The sequence below is a fragment of the Lygodium microphyllum genome, chromosome 10 (assembly GCF_053477565.2).
Source record: "Lygodium microphyllum isolate KBCC chromosome 10, Lygodium_microphyllum_v1.1.10, whole genome shotgun sequence".
In the NCBI taxonomy this organism is placed as follows: Eukaryota; Viridiplantae; Streptophyta; class Polypodiopsida; order Schizaeales; family Lygodiaceae; genus Lygodium; species Lygodium microphyllum.
In genome coordinates, this window is record NC_141144.1 from 108,005,706 (window position 1) to 108,026,838 (window position 21,133).

The 21,133-nt window shown below is 41.0% G+C and overlaps 1 protein-coding gene across 3 annotated transcripts in view; it reads right to left on the reverse strand.

Moving 5' to 3' along the window:
• Positions 1-21,133, reverse strand: part of LOC148030408 (uncharacterized) — an 82,014-nt gene that overhangs the window by 27,145 nt on the left and 33,736 nt on the right. For all 3 annotated transcript variants that reach the window (XM_087686731.1, XM_087686730.1, XM_087686732.1), the window contains exons 6-9: positions 16,645-16,779; positions 16,336-16,559; positions 10,855-11,167; positions 10,617-10,667 (exon numbers count right to left, since the gene is read on the reverse strand). In XM_087686731.1, the coding sequence (XP_087542857.1) occupies positions 10,617-10,667; positions 10,855-11,167; positions 16,336-16,559; positions 16,645-16,779 (723 nt within the window). The remainder of the gene's footprint in view (positions 1-10,616; positions 10,668-10,854; positions 11,168-16,335; positions 16,560-16,644; positions 16,780-21,133) is intronic.

Here is a 21,133-nt window from a genome sequence, read left to right on the forward strand (position 1 = left end):
CTCTAGGAAGCCCAAATCCTTCCCATGCAACAAAGCATCGGCTGTAGCAGCAGTCTCTATAAGCTGAGGCATGCTAGACACGGTGGATTTGATGCAAAAATCCCTGATTTCTTTGGGCAGCCCACAAACATATTTTCCCCCCTTGAATAGGCTGCATCAAACTGCTGAATGAAAGTCAAAGCTTTCAACTTATCTTGTACACCGCTGAAGGACTCAAACTTCACTCCTTTTCCACCCTCATCATAGTCTTTTGCTGCCCCTTTGGGTGTCAAGTTGTCATACACTGGTTGCTGCAAAAGGGTGCATTTGCTGAAGTTACATCAAAACCAACGCCAAACGGAGCATTTCCATGACCAACCTTCATTCCTTGAGCCCCATAAGCATTCGGGGGTGCAGATGTAGTACCAAACATGCTACTTTGTATCCCATGCATCAAGCCAATGCTGCCATACATAGGGTTTTGCATATTTCCAACCATTAACTGAATACATTGGGCCTTGCACTCCATGCATTGGTTGTTGCATACCATAGGGATTTGTGCCATACATTCCTGTATGCGGTCCTTGTTCAACTATAGGATGAAAAATCGTGCTTCCACCAAAATATCCTGGTTGCCCCATCATAGCATACATGCCTGGCTGTCCAAAATCCATTGGATTGACACTTCCATGATGGCCTTGCATTTGCATTCCTTGCCCCGTATATACCAACTATTTTATTTCATTAGCATCTTTGGGAGCTTCAAATGAAGGGCTTGGCATTATCTTCGATGCATCTTGCTGTCCCAAAGGTGCAGAAGACGTCTTCTTCTTCTCCCCTTTGCTATCCTCCTTTGAAGCATTCAAAAATCGGGTAAATTGAGAATCCTTTACCGATTCAGCAAAGAGATTTGCTGCTCTTCTCATCCGATTCTTGAACTGGTCATCAAATTCCTCTTCACTTTGCTGGTCATCAACCTCCTTATGCCCTGAAGGCCGTGCATCTTGCCCAACAACAACATTTTCAGCTTGTTGTCCATAATCTGAGCCTTGTCCAAGGTTACGCATTGCATTTCCTTCATTTCCATGTGAACGTTCATATCGGGAGGCATCATCATTGCTTGAGTCCATCTCACTGTATGAAGACATTGCTGTAATTTCTTAGTTGAGAGTAAAAATCAGCACTAGCACAAAGCTTTGGCTTGTAATCAGGTGCCTCAAGCCCACCAAATCAAGGGATTGAGTGGTATCCTGTCAATGGAATCATGTAACTAGCCTTCCTTCCGTGGATGGGTGGCAAATCCCTAATTACAACTAAATTACAGCAACAAACAATTAATACAAATCTGAAAATACAAATTTACCTACTGATCTTAGACAATGCGCACCTGATTGATCCCAAAATTGGTGCCCCTTTCGGTATTTCTTTAGCTTTATTTAAGAATAAGTTGATTTATAATGGGATTTTCCCAATCCCTTTCAATATTCCAACTCCCCTTGCTATGATAAGTGACCAGCAAGTTTTTATCCGATTTGCCCCTTAATTCGAACAATCAATTGACCTTCACCCACTTTGATGGAAATGGAAAATGCCCCAAATTCAATTATTTGCTGGTCCCTCCACTTGAATAGGCTAAAAATAGCTTCAGCCTTGTTGAAACCAAGTCTTGGAGCTATCAATTTCAAGCACGATTCTCAAGGTTGCTGCTAAACCCTAATTTCTGCTGCACATTAGGGTTTACATCAGAGAAATCTGAAATTTCTCAGCCTCCAAGGGTCCAAATGCTGAGATCTTCGGGACAAGACTGTGAAATGGTTGGGAGATGAGGGCTAGAGCTGTAGAGGGAGAAAATTCAAAGTTTTGTCGTGAAGAATGACTGAAAATCAGTCAAATGCAGCTGCTGCCCTACCACAACAGCTTGTAGATACAAAGAACTGAAGAAAATCAGTCATTCTGTCTCAACAACCTGTAGATGCTGCCTCCTACTATTGATTGGTCTTCTCCTGCCCTTGGCAGGCTCAAAAGGTTCTCCAATGGCTGCAAATCAAATGAGCAACCTTTCCTCCTTCTCCCTTGCAGGCTGAATTTATAGAAATGCTTCTCTCTAGCCTCTAAAGACGTTTTTCAAACTTGCATGGGCATTTTTTACAAGTAGCAACCTTTCCAAATGGTTTTTTTAGCATTTTTCATAATTAAATATTAAATTTTAATCTTTAAATACTGAAAATTAATCTAATAATTATTTCGGTGCCCTGAAAAATAATCTGACTGGCCAATAATTAAATTCACTAGGCAACTTCTATTCCGGAGTGTCTCTGCGCCATCTTTGACCATCAGATTGGCATTAGGTACCATTAAATGCCACTTCTCTAGTGTCACCAACTGACACTTATGGCCAAATGCATGACCTAGGCCAACAACTGGTACCAGATACCACCAGGTACCTGTGCCGCATAACTTATAGCAACTTTTGCCTTTGACATCCCGTGATTTCTTTGGGTCCCGGGCTCATAAATTTACTTTAACCCCAGTTGCACCTCATGCAACATATACTTAATCATGTGATTAAAATTAATCCACATGTTAAGTGAGGTTTCAAAAATACATGTCCTCATGACACCAAGTGTCGAAGCACTTGCAAGAGATAGAGAAGAATGATCTGCCTAACCAAGCCAAATGCTATAAATAGTAGTAAATCTGAAAATCTGTCAGAGAACTTGCAAGAGACAGAGAAGAATGATCTGCCCAACCAAGCCAACTGCTATAACTAGCAGTAAAAATGAAAATCTGGCCAACTGCTGATCTGGGCACCCTGTCAGAATTGGCCAACTGCAGTTAATCCAGTTTGACTGAAATAAATGCAGCAAAATTATGACGTGATAGACCAGGAAAAATCATAGCAGTCTGAGAACTGGACAGCAGCTGGCAAGGCAGCACAAACACTAGAAATGCACATTAAATGGAGGAGAAAACAAAGTTAGAGCTCCAAATATCCCAATCAGACTCAGACTAGGGCTGACAACTAGGAGATGACAGACTGACAAAATAGGGCAGGCTAACACAATAGAGGGAGGGAAACATAGCAAACTGGAGAAGAAAACCCAAGAATATCCATGAAGATCTCTCCATGTAAATGGTTGGAGACAAGGAGCTCTTCAAGAGTGAAGAAAAACTCAAAAACGTAGGTATTTAATGTAGGGCTGATAAAGAGGGTGTGACATGTTGGCTGGGTAGTGGGAACTATCACCTAGGTGCTAGGGTGAGAGCGAGATCTGGAAACACACAATAATGATGAAGATGATCTGTTATACCAGTCCGAGGAGTGAAACCAGTAAACACAACAATGGAGATGATGAAGAACATGCTGTCAAAACTGTGTGGACTCAAAATGCAACGATCTAGAGTATTTGAAGCTGATGATAATGTGAAAGAAACACCTAGAATGAAATCTCCCATTGCTGGTATGTCATCACGATCAGCTGGACAGCACCACAAATTGAGATATCCAACAAAGTAGGGGTGTGGACAGTAGTGGTAAGAGGGCTGAGGCTGGAGGTGTGATGGGGAAATGATGAAGAATGAATGAGAGAGTGTGAATGGATAAATGCCCATGCCCTATTTATAGAGACATGAGACATTGAACTCTCTTGTGTGGCACTCGCACTAGTAGATGGTACAAATAAAACCTTTTTGGGATTGTAAAGGGAAACCAAAATAGGAATTTATGGAATACAATACAGTCAACGACTTTGGTATCTTAACAGCTCTCAAGGCCAAAAAGGTCCCCTAGGAGAGGTGAAAAAGACATTCTCGACCTTTGTAATCCAAGTATTCCACTTGAAAGGAAACCTGCACGAAGACAAGTAGATAGGGTGTGTTGACAGTGCCCAAAACTCGACCTCGAAAGAGAACTCAAATGCCACTAGCCCCATGTCTCCATGCTCGTAAGAATATGAAGGCATAGCCACCAAGACCAAAGATCAATGAGGACAATTAGTATTGGAATGACCATTCTTGCCACAATAGGAGCACCTAGTGATATGTGCTTCAGTAGAGAAGAAGATAATGGTATCCCTAATGATGCAACTGAAATAAATGATCTAGACTCTGAGAGTACTACCAATCCCACAACCTTTCTTTGCCTTCTCTAACAAAGAGAATCTTTAGAGCTCTAAGCACATTTGCTCTGATACCATGTCGAAATGATCGAATGGTAAGCTCCGATACCATGTCAAGGGACAGTAGGGTTTGAAGGGGCAAACACTATGACAAAGAAAACTCAAAACACAGAAGAAGAATGAAGAATGATGAACATTGCTCATACTAAATGAATCATGCTGATACAATGGAGTGGATCTTGGAGATAATTACACCGTCTTGGCTTCGATGAGGCACTAGCACCTAGAAGGGATCTACACTATGAAGGGAGTGAAATGCAATCCTTTAATCAAAGGTGTCAATGACAAGGCTGGGAACCATCGCCTAGGTGCTGTAGTGGTAGTAGGAGCTGGAAACACAATGATAAAGATGATCTATTGTACCGATCCAAGGAGGAGTGAAACCAACAAATGTAGCAATGGAGATGGATGAAGAACAGGCCACCAAGCTATGTGGACTCAAAACGCAACAATCTAGAGTGTTTGGAGCTAATGAGAATGTGAAGAAGACTACTAGAACAAAATCGCTTGTTGCCGGTATGGCATCATGGTCACTTTGGACAGCACCACAAACCAAGATATCTACCATGGTAGGGGTGTGGATAGCACCGGTAAGAGGGTTGAAGCTATGAAGAATGAATTAAGAGACTAAGTGGATAAATGTCCATGCCCTATCTATAGGTGCATGATGCACAGAAACGACCATCAATATCGAAAGAGACGTGGTTTAGTGTAGAGAACCCTCGTCTAAATCCAACATCTTGTCCTACAACTCTCAATCCCCTTCTCTCAGCATAGGCACTCAACTCAACCTCTCCATAGATCTTGGCTAGTGTGTGCCCCACCATAATGGTCCTGTAGTTGCATGGATCTATAGGGTCTCTAGATTTGCGGGATAGGTACAATGTTGTGCATATTCCACTCCTCTGGGAAGCCTTCTGACAATGCTCTATTAAACATAAATGTGAGGAAGGGGCCAAGATATCCATTGCACTAATAAAGTTCTTACCTCGTATACGTGTATGATTCTATATTGTAGATGCTCTATGCCTTCCTCACCATATCATGTGTGGAAAAGGTGGATCTAATAGGGCGAGGCTATGGGGTGTGCGATTGGCGTTTGGTGTGGTACATCATATAACCTCTATACATATGAGTGCCAAATCTTTGGATTGCCGATGGGTGTGGGTTGGCATGGCTCTCAAAATCTATGCCATGTGGTCGGTGTATCCTTGCTCATAAATAGATGGTACGAATCCCAAAACTGCATCTACTCGTATGCTCACCTCTTATGGCTAGTGAGGGTCCTCATATGTTTACGAGCCTCCCTCTCTATGATTTGCCATAGTCCTCTCTACTTTTGAAGGTATCCGTAGACGAGCTCTTTGTACTTATTATCATACCATTCATTTTGAGGCACGACCCCATGCCGAGTATGTCCCCTAGTGTGCGTGGAGTGTGGAAAGCTCTAGAGGGTGGCTGAATGTAGGATGTGAGTCAGTAGGGGGGTAAGTGTCGCTAGAGAAGTAGTGTGCTTAAATTGGGTAAGACTGTTTTAAACATGTTGACTGCATACGTCTACCAACTCATGTGTCAAGTGAAAAGGTGGTTACTAGATATGTGTGATAGTTGGTGCCTATATGTGTGGTGATATGGCCATGGTGAGAGAGGGGGAGAGGTATGATCTATGCCAATCGAGCAGCGAGGGATAGTGAAGGATCTGATTAGCTCCAAATGTAATCCATTTTACTGGATCCAATGGGCTGAAAATAGTTCAATGCTTCAGATCCTAGAAACTTCTTCATCCTATTGTAGATGACAAGATGATGCTGTGTCCCGAGCTCTAGCAAGTGTTGACCATAATGTGTGCTATTTGCTCCCAGAGTCCCATGTCTACAGATATCCTACATGTGCCTACATCCTCTATCTCCATCACTTGTAGACTCCATAGGTCCTCAAAGTCGTATGTATCACATTGTTTTCTCTGTCCTAGCATTAAAGTCTCCCACAAGAGAATCTCTCCCACTCCATAGTAGTGTATAATTCATTCGATAGGTCTAGAAAGGGTGACTTCGTATTTGCTCCTCCATCTTCATCTGCCTCTTGGTGCACCCACTTCCGATCCTTTTGGTGGAAAGTAGCATCCAACTATGTATAGCATCTGACCTCATGAGATCTCCATCCTTACCAACCCACATATATTGAGCTTCAGGATCATGTGTCATGATGCATACTCGATCTTGTAGATCCTATCGGATGCCTCATACAGCCCTAGAAATCGACTCCCAAGTATATTGCGGGACTCTAGGTAGATCTCTCTTTGGGCTTTCATTCTCTATAATCATGACTATCTTGCTTCTCCATCATTTCCTCAATCCTCTCTAGATGTGCCCATTGCAGTTCCATATTGCCACCTGTATGTTTAATGTGGGTGTTGTTGAGATACCAAAGTCAATAACTACATTGTATTCCATTCATTTCTATTTTCGTTTCCATTTACAACCCCAAAAAGGCTTTACTTTTATTTGTTCTTTTGACTTGGATGTTCTTACTTATACATGTTTTATTAAGAAAGTTTAATCATCAACATTGCAATGTAATTGTCTTCCTCTTAATAATAATGTTGATACTAAATTGAAAGTTAAAAACATTGCAATGCAATCCTCTTTCTTTTGAAAATAATGTTAATAATAATTTGATTATTAATAAGTATTTGAATCTGTTAGTGCATGAATTTGCTGATGGATTTCACAATGTATCACACAATAGAAATACCATTATGTACTGATTTTGAAAAATGGATTGAAACTCCAGCCTCAATCCTTGAATGAATTTCTTGATCTAATGTACCACAAGATGTCTCTTAAGGCAAGAATGCTTATTTGCGAAGCTATCCAATTGTGAATTCTTTTGCATAGAGCTTTTGTATCTTTGAGATGCCATCTCGATTGATGACTTTTGGATTGACCTTAAAAGGTACAAGTAGTGCTCGTTCAGACTATTCTAAGGACCATTAAGTGAAATCTTTCTTAGGGTTTGCTTTGTTTTTTTAAAGTTCACAATGGACTACACTTATATTGTTGAGCCTTTGACATGTTTGCTCAAGGTATCCAAAGCAAGAAAAATGCATTAGTCTCCCTATTGTTTGGATGAGTGATCTCCATCATTGTTTTCAAATAGTGAAATGCCTAGGTACTACAACATCGAAGTTGCAAATTATAAATTTGAAAAAACTCTATGAGATTCAGAGGGGTACCAATGATTATGCTATAGCCATTATTATTTATTAGTACAAATGACTATTGCATTTAGAGTCATAACCTCACTAATGCCCAAACATGTTACATCAATCGAGGAGAAGGATTTGTTAATGGCCATCCCTTCACTGAAAATCTTATGTCATTGTTTATATGGAACCCGGTCTATTATTTGGCCCCACTACCATTTGCTGAAATTCCTCTATGACTAGCCCAATCTTCCTGGCCAAAACGTAGGATGGTGGAGCTTATGCAAGAGTTTGACTTTGAGATTGGTTACTGAAAAGGGACAACCATTATGGTTGTTGATGCCCTTACTGTTGAATCTTGGAAGTCAATGCTTTATCTTTCTCTAAGATTTTGCCCGATTTCTATGTTTCTCTCTAGGAACATTGCCAAACTAATCATCAATTTGGTAGGATTTTGGCTGATTTCTATGTTTCTCTCTAGGGACATTGCCAAACTAATCCATAATTGTGTTCCTATACATTATGCAGGAAACATTAACAATTGTGAAAGAAAGCACTAAAACATTCTAGGATCGAGCTACATTTTATGCTAACCAAAATCACACTCCTCAAGAACTCCAGGAGGGCATGTGGCTTTGCCTAGGTCCCAAAGGACTCTAATTCAATCACTACCAACAAGTGCTATAAGTTATCTTCGAGGTATTGTGGACCTTTCCAAATTACCAAGAAGATAAGTAGCATGTCATACCAATTGGATTTGGTCTAGCTATCCAAGTTCAACTCGTGTTCTATGCGAGTTATTTGAGAGGACGATTGGAGGTGTATTAATCATCCTGATCAAGGAAGTCCCAAGATTGGAAGGCATTGCTTGTTACATTCCACTCGAACCCAAATTGGTTTATGACCATTTGTCCTGAATATTTAGTCAAGTGGAAGAACCAACTGCAAGTGGAGGCGTCTTTCCCTCCCCACTTTGTTGTGCTAAGGATATTGCTGAGGACAGCGGTCATTCACAAGGGAGGGAAGTGTTACATCCTTGGACATCTAGATGGACATTAGTAGCATGGTCAAAATGGTTATAAAGTGACCTGGTATGAACACATTAGGGGCACTATAGGGTTAGAACAACTGAGTCCTATTTATAGAACTCAAGGTCTATTATGCACATGATTGTGTGATCATCACATTTGAACTTTTGACTTGTAGACCAACATGCCTATACATCGGGACTTAGTGGGCTGATTGTATTGGATGCCCATTCTTGAGACGTGTTCGTGACTTGATACACCACTAGCTCCCATACTTGAGATGAGCCTGTTTGGCTCTATGGCTAGGAGATGAGTTTGATGTCCATTCCCTTTATGTTCTCTACTACGAGTATGGCTTGTGTCATGTCTCATGTGCAAGTTGAATCCTAGGAGGATGTTCCACATTGTTACCCACTTTGTTTAGTCTCTACATTGATGTATTGAAAAACAATATAGAAAAAATAGGTCCCAGTGGGAGCCTTGCTTGGTTTTGATATCTATCCTATTGTTTGCACATGCATTATACTCACCTCAAAGTCCCCTGAGGGTTTATAATAGAAGAGGCGAAGATCTTTTAATGAACCTTGGGAAGAGAGTGATCATGGTGTTCAACATCACATATGCTTTAGTGACTACATTAGATCTTCAGGTCCCTTTGATAGAAACCAAATTGAGATTTTCAAATCGTATGTATATTTGGGAGCCACTTTCAAAGGGCCGTAATTCTCCATGCAAGAAGCAGTTGAGGCCAAAGTAGCATTAGGTTGTGCACCACTAGGGATAATTTAGAGACAATGCACACATATATAATTTCAAGAAGCATGCACCAAATTTTAGCTCTTTGACACATTGGTCACACTGATACTACTATATGTAGCTTCGATATGGGGTATATCATTTAACAACCAATAGATCCACTTGCAGGACTAATAGACCAAAGAGAGTTTTATGATGGATGGCAACTTAGCAAATCATCAATACCCATGAAAATATTAGAGCAAAGTTGAGTGTCACGCCTACGGTTATGGAGGCCCTCTTCCAAGCAATGACAACTCTTCAAAAACTATGGGAGGGGTTCCTACAGCAATGATACCCCCACTTGGCACTATCCTCTTGGCATTTAGCTACAGAGGGACACACCCTTTGCTAGTATACCTGAATGTGCACATGGTTTTGAACTTGCATGGGAGGAGGATAGATGCAGTTCCACACAACTAGAGCGTCGATTGTCCTCACCTACGACTTTGTACTAGAGGTGAACTAAGTGATCAAGATGGATAATGTGGGACTAGATATAGAGAGGACTTGGATAAGTCCAAATGCTACATTCAGACACAAAGATGGCACAATATCAAACACATTTTTTACACACCTCTTGAGGATGGATTCATCATTCACCCAATAAACATGGCTCTAAACTTACATGGGAGGAGGATAGATGCAATTCCACACAACCAAAGCCTCGATTGTCCTCACCTGTGACTTAGTACTAGAGGTGAATTGAGCGATCAAGATGGATAATGTGGGACTAGATATAGAGAGGATTTGGATGAGTCCAAATACTACATTTGGGCACAAAGATGGCACAATATCAAACACGTTTCTTACACATCTCTTTAGGATGGATTCATCATGCACCCAACAAACATGGACACATATTTCACACAATCATAGATGTACCATTGGTCAAACCACACTAGCTATGGACTACGATTGGGAGATATGAGGGTATTGCACTAGAAAACCACATCTTTCTTTTGTTTTAGGTCTTGATAGTTTGTTTCATTTTAGTCATACTCTAATTGAACTTTCACTTTGTGACTAGATTTCATAGGCCATGTTGGCCTTGCGTAGATATTTTGAAGTGAGGCTGCCATTCAAAACTGAATTCCAATCCAACTCATGGATCTAACTCAGTCCTTACATTACAGTTTCTTGAACTTAGTCTATTCCCATCTAGTTTAGTATCTTTATAGAAGCTGCATGGATCTGTATTGGAGGTCAACCCCAGCCATCTAAAGACAACAGCTCCCATAACAAGTTCAATAAATGATATAGCAAATCAATCCCTTGGACAAGATTGCAATGGGATAAGAGTAGAGGTTGACAAAAAGGTAACATCTTTTTCAGAAGGAAATATGATATTGTATTATTTTAGACAAAAACATATCAGAATGTGCACTAATATACGACAATATGTGATTATAGAGGTTTACTGATCAATACCAAGTATTACTTCTGGAGAGCGATAAAAACGACTTTGTATGTATGTATAAACTGCAGTGACAACCATGATAACTACAGGTTAGCGACCATAAAAATGATGGTCAGTGGGTCCTTTCACTCTCACAGCTAATTGATGCAATTGTAATTATCATATTATAAGAAACATGTCCACATACTTCCACTCTTTACCATGGTATTATATTGACTGCTGATTTTATTACAGAGTTCTTGGACGTACTTCTTTCATGATCAAAGCAACTTGATCCAAAATCTATAACTTTGATTTTCGACATGGAAGAGTGTTGTAATAAGATGTTCTCAGGCTTGAGATCGCAATGAATAACATGAAGCTTGCGCAAGAACTTTAACGTAGTCAGCAATTGTGTGGCAAAACTTTTTATTACTACCAAGCTTATCCCTTGAAAATTGTTCCTCTTGATTAGCTCATAGAGACTGATGTCATGAAGTGAAAATGAAATGCACAAATGACCACGGAAGTAAAAACTTTCGTGTATAGTCACAACATTATAGCTCGCAGCCTCTTCTTCAGCCTGCAAAAACCTTCCACAAACTGCTGGACGTCAACAGATTCCTATAGCAGCCATAAGATTCTTGATAATTGGAAAAAAAATTGGTTTACATGAGTCATTTCTCAGTTTATTAACCTTAAAATTAACAATTATAGTTTCCAATCAGCTGTGTATATTTGGTTTTGAGGCTTATAATATGCAGACTTGATGCTTCCAACCAGCTATTCAAAAGAATCCACATATTAGTTCATTTCAAGGTCTACAGGGTTCTTAGTTCTTTTCAGGCTAGAAAAGAAAGGCCCAAAGGGCAACACAAACTCCCAAATACACAATCCTTTCCCACTACTTAGAGATGACTCTTGGTTCCTATCATGGTAATTATGAAACACATGAGTAGACCAGCCTAGGAACACCTCTTTGTCATCTATTTTTGACATATACTTGGATCTATGTACCAAGTCCCACTATGCTGACCTATGCCACTATTCACTATCTCAAAAAACAAAACTCTTCCATGTCTAGCTAGCCTCTTGAGCTACATATTACTTGTGACTGCAAAATACCCTTTTGGCATGAGAAGAATCTCATGTGCCAAAACCACCCACCCCATCATATCCATAGGAGCGTATTGAGTGGGAAGGTGCCACTTTGAATGAAAAGATTGATCTATGTCTACTCTCATCACTATTGCTCCACTAGTTTGCCATCTTGCTCTTGAGAGTGACAAGTTTTGAAATTCCTTCAATCTTCAATGGGTCCAAGGAGACCAAAGCTAAAAGGTCCCCATGAGAAGATTATAAAGTGGCAATGAGCAAGGAGTTATAGAAAGTTGTCTCTAATGTCACCACTGACATTAGTAGCCAATAAATTGGTCTAGGCCCAAATCTAACACCGGGTACCACCTCGTACTTGTCAAACAACTTATTACAACTTTTGCCTTTGACACCCATTGCATCCTCAAGGAGCTTGGCCTGTTACCATGAAATAATTGTTATGTGCATCACACGTACTAACAACCTTGCACATTTGATTAATAACTTAATCAAATGTTATCGACAAGATTAAAGTATCTCAAAATTCACATCCCCATGACAATCTATCAACCTTCCAATGTAGGTCCTACCTATTGAAGGCGATCTGAATCTAAGGCACATGTCTGTCAAGAGTGTGCTGGATTCTCCTAAAATTCCATCAAGGTTTTAGGCACATGTTGCTATAGATTTCTATGACCATTTAAGGTCATCCAAAGGTGAATGTGGAGGATGTTAATTGGACGTTGATCCTTACTGAACCTTGCCACCTTGCCACCTTGCCTTGCCATTTCCTCATGGTACATGATGAGGGCATTAGTTAGGCTCCTAGGGATCCAATAAGGAAGAAGGTGGGACCTATTGCCACGTTGAGCTTTTTGTGAGGAGGTGCATGTGTCCAAGGTGAGTTTTTCTTTTCACAAAAAAGTACTATTAGCTACATATTTCTCAACCCAAAACTCCTTTATATCACCTTTCAGCCACAATTTTCCAAGAAGCTTGGACTAAGAGATCAGAGGTTGCTTCATGACTGTAATGGTCAAAGAAGCTTTACCCACCCCACCCTCCCTTCCCCCCCCCAAAAAAACCCACCTAGCCTTGTATGCAAGCTACCTCCAGTAGACTTCCACAAGCCCAACACCACCTGTCTACAAAGACAATCAGATGCTCTATCAATCTTTTGCAGAGATCGATACCTTAAGGTGAACCTTGAGAAGACAACTTCTTGTGTATGTGTAAGATTTCTCTTACACACTCTCTTTCTTCTCTTCTTTTTTTTCATGAAGAAGCTTAAATTAATGTATGGAAATATTTACATCAAGCCTTCAAGCAATGAGACAAATAAAGCCAGAGGCTATCGGAAGAACATTCTACACAAACAAAAAGTCTCTAAAACGCTATCAAGCAACATTCCACAAGAGCCCATGAAGGGCATCATCAAGAAGACACAATTGGGATTGAGTGAGATATATCCATGCATGGAGCAGCCACCTCTCCAATTATAAGGATAGCTGAAATCATAGAAGAAATCTGCCATAAAAGCAATCATCGCACTTATCCCGACTTCCACATGACCACGGATACCCGAGGCCGAATGAAAGATAAAAACATTGCGACTCTAGCAATGTGGCAAAGACCAATCCATCACATGAACTTGAAGAGGCCAAGATGGTAGCCTAGCCACGGAAGGGCTCTTGCCTAGGACCCAAGAATAGATAGGCATTCTTTGACCTATCTTCCTCGAGGTCCACACTTTGGGGATGAAGTCCCAAACCTGTCCTAGCAATCGTGCAAGAAATGAAAAGATAGATAGGTATCTCAACACAAGTAGCACAAAATATACATTTGCCTTTGGATATCTTTCAAACCCACAGCACAATGCCAGTGGCCAAATCCCCAATGAGAGGCCGCCAAAGAAAAACTTTCCCTTGATAGCGAAGCTTTGACTTCCATGAGTGAAGTAGGTGATCGCACCACTTAGCTGCACTATCATGAAGAATTGACTAAACTTTGTTAGCTTTCCCACAGATCCATCTCTTATCCTCTACCATTTTGTGGTAAATTTGATTAGCCGAACATATTAGAAAATCTTAGGGTTTCACAAAGGCCCAATCCAACCATGATGATAAGGGCAAAGATGAGGGCGAGGGAGAATGCCTCCAAAGCTAGTCCTCCAAGGTCAACCAGAGCAACCTGTAACTTCTCAGTATTCAGAAATACTGTCGGACACAAAGAAAAGAATAAGCCCTTGCCGTACCCGGGATAATAGAATCCTAGATAGTCTTCAAGCCCAATCTCGCCATCCCATCAAATTTAACCCTTTGCATATGCTTGTTAGGCTAGTCAAGCAACTTAGATGTAGCAAGAACCTCCAATTGCAAAAAATCCTCTTCCTTTTTGAAATTTGGAGGGTGTCATATAATAAGGTGAAGCCATCATGGAACTTCACGCTCCATAACCTATTGGCCACACACGAGCTCCTTACCTAATAGTGGTATCAGAGCCACTCACCTATTATCTAATGTTCACGATGTTTTTGCTACTGCTCAGGAAGAAGGAGAAGAATAAGAATTCAACCTTTTGTACCATGTTTAGCTCGTTTTCTACAGCTATGCCACCACTTGCATAGTGGTGCATCCTTGCAATTGTTGCTACCAACATCCCCTAGTTGTTGGCGCCTTTGCTCTAGCATGTCCAATCCAATTTGAGGTGTCACATGCCATACCTAAAGCTGAAGCCATCGAGCCCCTATCCATCTACCCCCAAATCCATCCATCTCGCTGCTTCAAGTGGCTCACCCTATCACTATTGCCAAATGCTTTATGTGCTTTGTCTCATTCTTCATATAAACAATAATGTCGTCAAAGAATGTGTGCACTTCAAGGAATGATACCTACATGATGGAGAAAAAGAAGTTAGGAGAAGAGGATAAAGCATTGTCCTCCACATCAAGAACATAATGCCACATCAAGGCCTTCAGTGAAGGCATGGTTTGATTGGACAACATTGAATTCATTAGAAATTCATCCTTGCCATTTATTACCATCCTATGCTTGCAGAGTCCCTCAAACACTATTGCCAGATGCTTTCTATGCTTTATATCATTCTTCGTATAGACAATAGTGTCATCAAAGAATATGCCCACTTCAATGAATTATACCTAGATGATGGAGAAAAGGAGTTAGGAGAAGAGGATGAAGCATTGTTCTCCACATCAAGAACATAATGCCACATCAAGGCCTCCAGTGAAGGAGTGGTATGATTGGACATCATAGGATAACAAGATGGACTCTCAGACATTATGAGATAGATGTGTTGCTTGTGCAAACCTAGATTTTCATTATAATTGTATAGGATACTCTTTAGAAGAGCACCAACTCTAATACCGTACAAGCATACACTAGGGTTTGCAAAGACAAAGTGTGTACGAACATGATTAACACACAGTGAGCTCAGACAAGAATGCAAATGAAGAACAAGAAATTAAAGAATTTATTATTGTTGTAATGAATGATATAGGAAAGAGATACAACTGAGGGTGCTCAAGGACCAGAGGCTGTCCAATAGCCACTATCTCTCGTGGGAGCAGCCAAAGGGAGTGTAATGAAGATTGTAGTCCTCCAAGAACAAATTCCAAGTGCAGCAAATACCTGTTGATGGAAAAATCTAATGTGGAGACTGGAGACAGCAAGAAAGCAGGCTGGATGTCAAGATACAGCAGTGAATGGGACTGGAAACAATGAAACATGGCAGTGTACTGCCTTGGCAACAGCCTCTGGGAGGTGAGGCAGCAGCTGGAAACCAAAATGCAGCCCTAGAAGAGTGTTGTAGATGAAAACCCAGCACCCAGAAGGGGAGGATAAGAAGGGGACAACTGCAGCAGGTGTTGGAGAGGCTTGGCAGCAGCTTGCACTGAAATCCCGGCTGACTGGAGGTTTTGGACAGCTGGATGGTGCCATCAGCAGGCTAGTGCCAAGAACAAAGTGTAATTTGGCAGCTCTCAGGGGCGGGGTAGCAGCCTGCAAGTTGTGGACGGCCACTTGGCAATGACAATGATGATGATGGTGAGGATGGAAGCTGGCACAAAATGAAGATGCGGATCAATGGGAATGACAACATGTCCTTAAATAAATAAAATTTGAGTGTTTGTCCGACCACCAAAAAGAAAAATCATTTTTTAAATAATTATTATTGGGATTGAATAATTATGGCCTTTAGTGTTACTTGTGCAACACCCTCAACACAAAAAAATGAATAAATTTTCTACAACAGGACAATTGAACACAATGACTACTCCCAATGGCTTGTATCTTTTGTCCTTATTCGGTGGTGGAACTCCAAAACATTAAAGAACATTGAAGGGCATGGCATAAGCACATGACAAGATGGCAACTGGGACAGAAAATAGCATGTAATACCGATAAGAGCATTGGAAACCTAAGACCAATAAACACAGTCACCTCCAGGGAGAGCCAAAGCTTTGAGGTCTACACATGTTTTATTGATGCCTTGGGCAATTCAGCTAAAGAAAGAGAAATTGCTCCCTACTAAGGATTCCGTTTTATTTAACTAACATGTCAACAACTGTATTTGCTTTTACCAGAACAAGAAGAAGCAGTTTCTTTAATAGTAAAACATGTTAAAATAGTGAGCCCATACCTTATCTCGAAGATGTTGTAGTATCCTAACTTCAATAAGGGCTTGTTGATGAAACCTTTTTTTGTTCCGAACAAGTTTTATTGCTCTGAGTACCCTGAATTTGTGATCGTGGCACTTGACCACTTGCCCAAAACTTCCTTTTCCCAACAATCCAAGAATTTCAAATCGGTAAGCAATGTGGTCATGGTCAACAATGCTATAATCTCCTCGCTCATCATCAAAGCCTAACATAGCAAATTAAAAACCCGAATTGTAACGCTAACATTGGAAGATATTGATACATATGATATACAAAAATCTTCCACCTACCATAGTTGCAACTACCAGCTGTACTTGAAGGCTGCAGTTTTTGACAATCTATTCCAAGAAAATAAATATCTGTGTATGCAGAAATCTCACTAAGCTCATACTCTGTAAGTCGATTTCCATATTGCTTCAAAGCCACTGTCATTTCAAATTCAAGTGTTAGACAAGGATCATCAAACTTGAAAACTATCATCTGATAGGTTAAATTTTGCAACATTTGGTTTTAGAAATGACACTACTATTATTGAAGTGATTATCTCTGAAAGCACTCATGCATATGCATGCAATGCATGTTGGTGCATACAGCTAGTATTCAAATTGGTACATCAGCAAATGTGTACATGAACAAATAATCACTTACTACATGGGCATGTATGTATGTTCGTATGTCGCATACACAGACATATAAATAGGTGGATATGTAGGCATGTACATACACAGTGCATAAACATGCATGCCCTGCATAAATCTTTGTATCTACATGGTGAGGAGTAGAGCAGTATATTTGAAAATTCCCATTTACGTAGTCACAAGTGACACAAAATGGGCCAGCAACAGGGACCGAGAACAGGGAGGAATTGCCGTCACATGTGACTATATAGTCACATGGAATGGGACATGGGATGGAAAAAAACTACCGTCCTCGCAAAGGTCAAGTGACTATGCCCATTTACCTCTGGTTCAAACTCAGAATCCAGGAATAAAAGAGTTGTTTCTAAGTCGTGATGCATTCTAGAGTGGTCAAATTCTGGATGCAAATATTTCTATAACAGATCTGCAGTACTCATAATTTCGGATTTCAATCTCATGTGCCTTCTGAATCTTATACACATTTGATCCAATGAAGGAGTTAATTACATTTTTCCTGGTGTGTGAGACCCTTAAATCAGCCAATATATCTTTGAACAAACCACCAGAATGATGTGTGGAGCAAAGGAAGCAGCGAAATGCACTCCTTTGGTCAACAAGATGTAGGAGACTCTGGACAGCAAAATGCCATGGTGATGCAAGCTGAAACACAGCCCAATCTGATGCAGATGATGGTGATGATGATAATTGCAGCAGTCCACCTCTGTCAGCAGCAAAACGCAGGCTGGAGATGCTCCAAGCACTAATGACATGGCTGGGCAGCACGTCAACAGCTGAAACAGTGAGCGATGATCCTCCAAAAGCTTCAAGGCGATGGCTCCAGCTGATGGGGACAGCTCTTGGCCACAGCAAACATGCTGGGCAACTGTCAAGATAGGCTGCAACGATGGAAGGGTGAGAACCTCCTGTAATAGACTGCACAAACGCAAGAGATGAGAAACATTGTGAAGAAAGAGAAACATTGCAAAAGAACTCAAAATAGAGATAGTCGGGAAATGGAATCCATATACCAAGAGAAGAGATAGTACAAACTCAGCAGTGAGTCACTGGCTGTGGGCATCAGCTCCCTCTTTCCAACACGACCAGAAGATATGGTGTATATTAAATATGATCTGGAGAAGGGAGTGACAACCTATAAAAGGCCATAAATGTGATCAGGCTGGCCAGCATTCATGAGCCCTCATTAATGCAGTCAGCCAGCACAAAAACACAAGTCAAGCACCCAAAAAATAGGTAGACCACATCACTCTCTGGTAAAATAGTACCCAGCCCATGGACATGCATAGACTCACTTATGAACTAACAACTCCGCTAACATCCTCTCTTAGATCATGGGATCTAGTACAATACACTATACAATGATAATGACACATCATAGTATATACAGCAATGACCATCAGAATGGACCATGGATACCAAGCAGTGAGTGATCCAGTCACCACCAAGGTGTCTCAGAGAGAACTTGATATCAATGTCAATCATACCGTCTCCTAAAAACAAAAAGTAGCCATAGCAACTCTCTATGCTTGTCAAACAATGCCTCTATAGTAGCATACATGACCATGGATTCCTCGCCTTTAGCCAAACAACCAAAGTGTCTCCTCCTATGAGCTTGGACTAGGAGCAAGACCTGCTCTCTATCAAGCAAAAACAGCTCATCATGAACCTAGATATCAATCCTAGCTCCAAGATATCAAAATCTACCAAACTTTGTTGATGCAAAAGGAAACCCCCTCTCTGGGTCCTGTGCACTTGCATATCAATGAGGCTCGAATGCCCCATTGCCATCACCTCTCACACTCCCTCTCTAACACTAGAGAGTCATGTGGGATGACCACATCACCAAAACTAAAAAGCCGTAAAGGGAGCTACTATGGCCTCCCCCTTTACTACAAAAGATAAGCCCTTCTACACCTTGGTCTTCACCTTTGCTAGAGGATCAATTGAAGTTGGATTTGGTTGAGGATGACAACTTGTCTGAGAATTCCATATGGTTCTTCTTCTCCTCTTGCTTTTTCTGGAATGCCACTAAATCCTTGCATAGATATCCCTTATTAGCATAGTGATAGCAGGCCCCTATAACCATAAAGATGAATCGTGCTCAAGCAACATGAAGAATATACAAGCAAAGCTGAAGGGGATTGACAATGTTTCGGCCCATAAAGCATTGGCTACTCCATCAAAATCCGAAGGGATCTTATAGAGCACAATCCCCATAAGATGAGACTCTGGAAGGGTGGATTGCATCTACTGAGATTGATCCTGTACTTGTGTAACCCAAAGTAAAAAAGAGTAAATCATATCCTTAGGCTCAAACTACATATAGTCTGGAGTTGACCATAGAGAGCCACACCTCGCACAGTTGATCGAGCCTTGTACAACATATGTAACTCCTCCCACACATCCGAAGGTGTCCCTAGGAGGTAACCGCCAAAAAGGACCTCTTTAGAAATGCACCTAAGAAGGGGGAAAATAAGCACCAGCATCATCTATCTCCCAAGTAAGAACTACTTTCTCATAGTTGTCGTGGTCCCAATCTAGTGGAATAGGATTTGAAATTTGGGGATGCAAAATAGCCCATGAAACAACATACCACAGGCACTTTTGCATGAACCGTGCTTTCATCACGGAACTCCAAGTGAGATGATCAAAACCTTTGAGCTTATCATCAAGTGTGAGCAATAGAGAGGTGCCATTGTAGAGGATAGGAAATGAAAATGAAGAAAAGAAGAGATGAAAAGAGATTATGGCCCAAAAGGTACAAGAGTTCACACACAATATCTATACAAGCTGATCACAAAACGACTGCTGCATAGAGATCAAATAAGTGAGAACAGACCAAATGCAGCTAGGAAGGATCAAATGCAATGTACTCAGACTGAAATTACTATCGCCCAGGCCTGCACAAGAGGAGAAACCGAAAACACAGATGCTGCTCACAAAAGCGCAGGTAGAACATGGATTAAATGCTGTCATACACCAGTTAGACTGGTCCTCTCATCCTAAACAGTGAAAAGATACAAAAACATAGGCTGCTGTACATAAAAGCGCAGAGATGAGGGCAGAAAACAGGCCAATTTATGCAGATCTGCAGCAGCAAAAAACAGCACCAAGATCCCTGACATGGATGTCTGATACTGAATAGGGTGCAGAGATGGAAGCAAGAGAATCTATTGTAATAGACCGCACAACACAAGAGAAAAGAGGAACACTGTGAAAAGGAAAAAAATTGCAAAAGAAATCAGGATAGAGATGCTCACGAAATGGAATCCATATACCGAGATAAGAGACAATACAAACTCAATAGTGGGTCACTAGCTCTGGACACTGGTTCCCTCTCTTCAATAGGACCAGAAGATAATGGTGTATGATGAAGATGAGAAGGGAGCAACAGCCTATAAATAGGCCATAAAATGCGATCAGCTCAGCCAGCATTAATGAGCCCTCATTGATGTAGTCAGCCAGCACAAAAACGCCAATTGTCCATAAATCAGGTGCCCAGAAAATTGACAGACCACATCACTCTCTAGTAAAATAGTACTCAGCCCACATGGACATGCACAGACTCACTCATGAACTAGAAACTCCGCTAATAGCAGCACCCCAAAACAATGGGCAACAGCTCTGGGTGAAGGCGTGGTTGGCTGCAGAGAGTAAGATGGCTGATGGATGATAGTTGAAGGTGATAATGATTAGGGATAGTGAAGGATGCCCACAACATGTCCTTTTAAAGGGGATTTTTAAGGCATTTGTCCTACTATGCAAAATAAATGTGTTTTCTCAGATAATTCTTTTTTATGCTGTTTTGTAGAGTAAAATTAGGCCAAAATGCATGATAATTGTGTGTTAATGCAAGCCTTGAATTTCACAATGGCTCAACCCCCCTCCGATGTCTAAAAGGGCGCCCAAGGGAAGAGAAAGTCTAGCACTACTCTCTCTCTCTCTCTCTCTCTCTCTCTCTCTCTCTCTCTCTCTCTATCCAGAAGGTTACTCCAAAGAGACCAAGGCACCAGACCAAGGGTGTCTCAATGGAAATTGCAAGGTGCTCCTCATGAAGAAATCTATAAGTTGACTCTGGATAGGCCCTTAACAAGTTGTTGCTCTACCTCTGAGAATAGTCTCT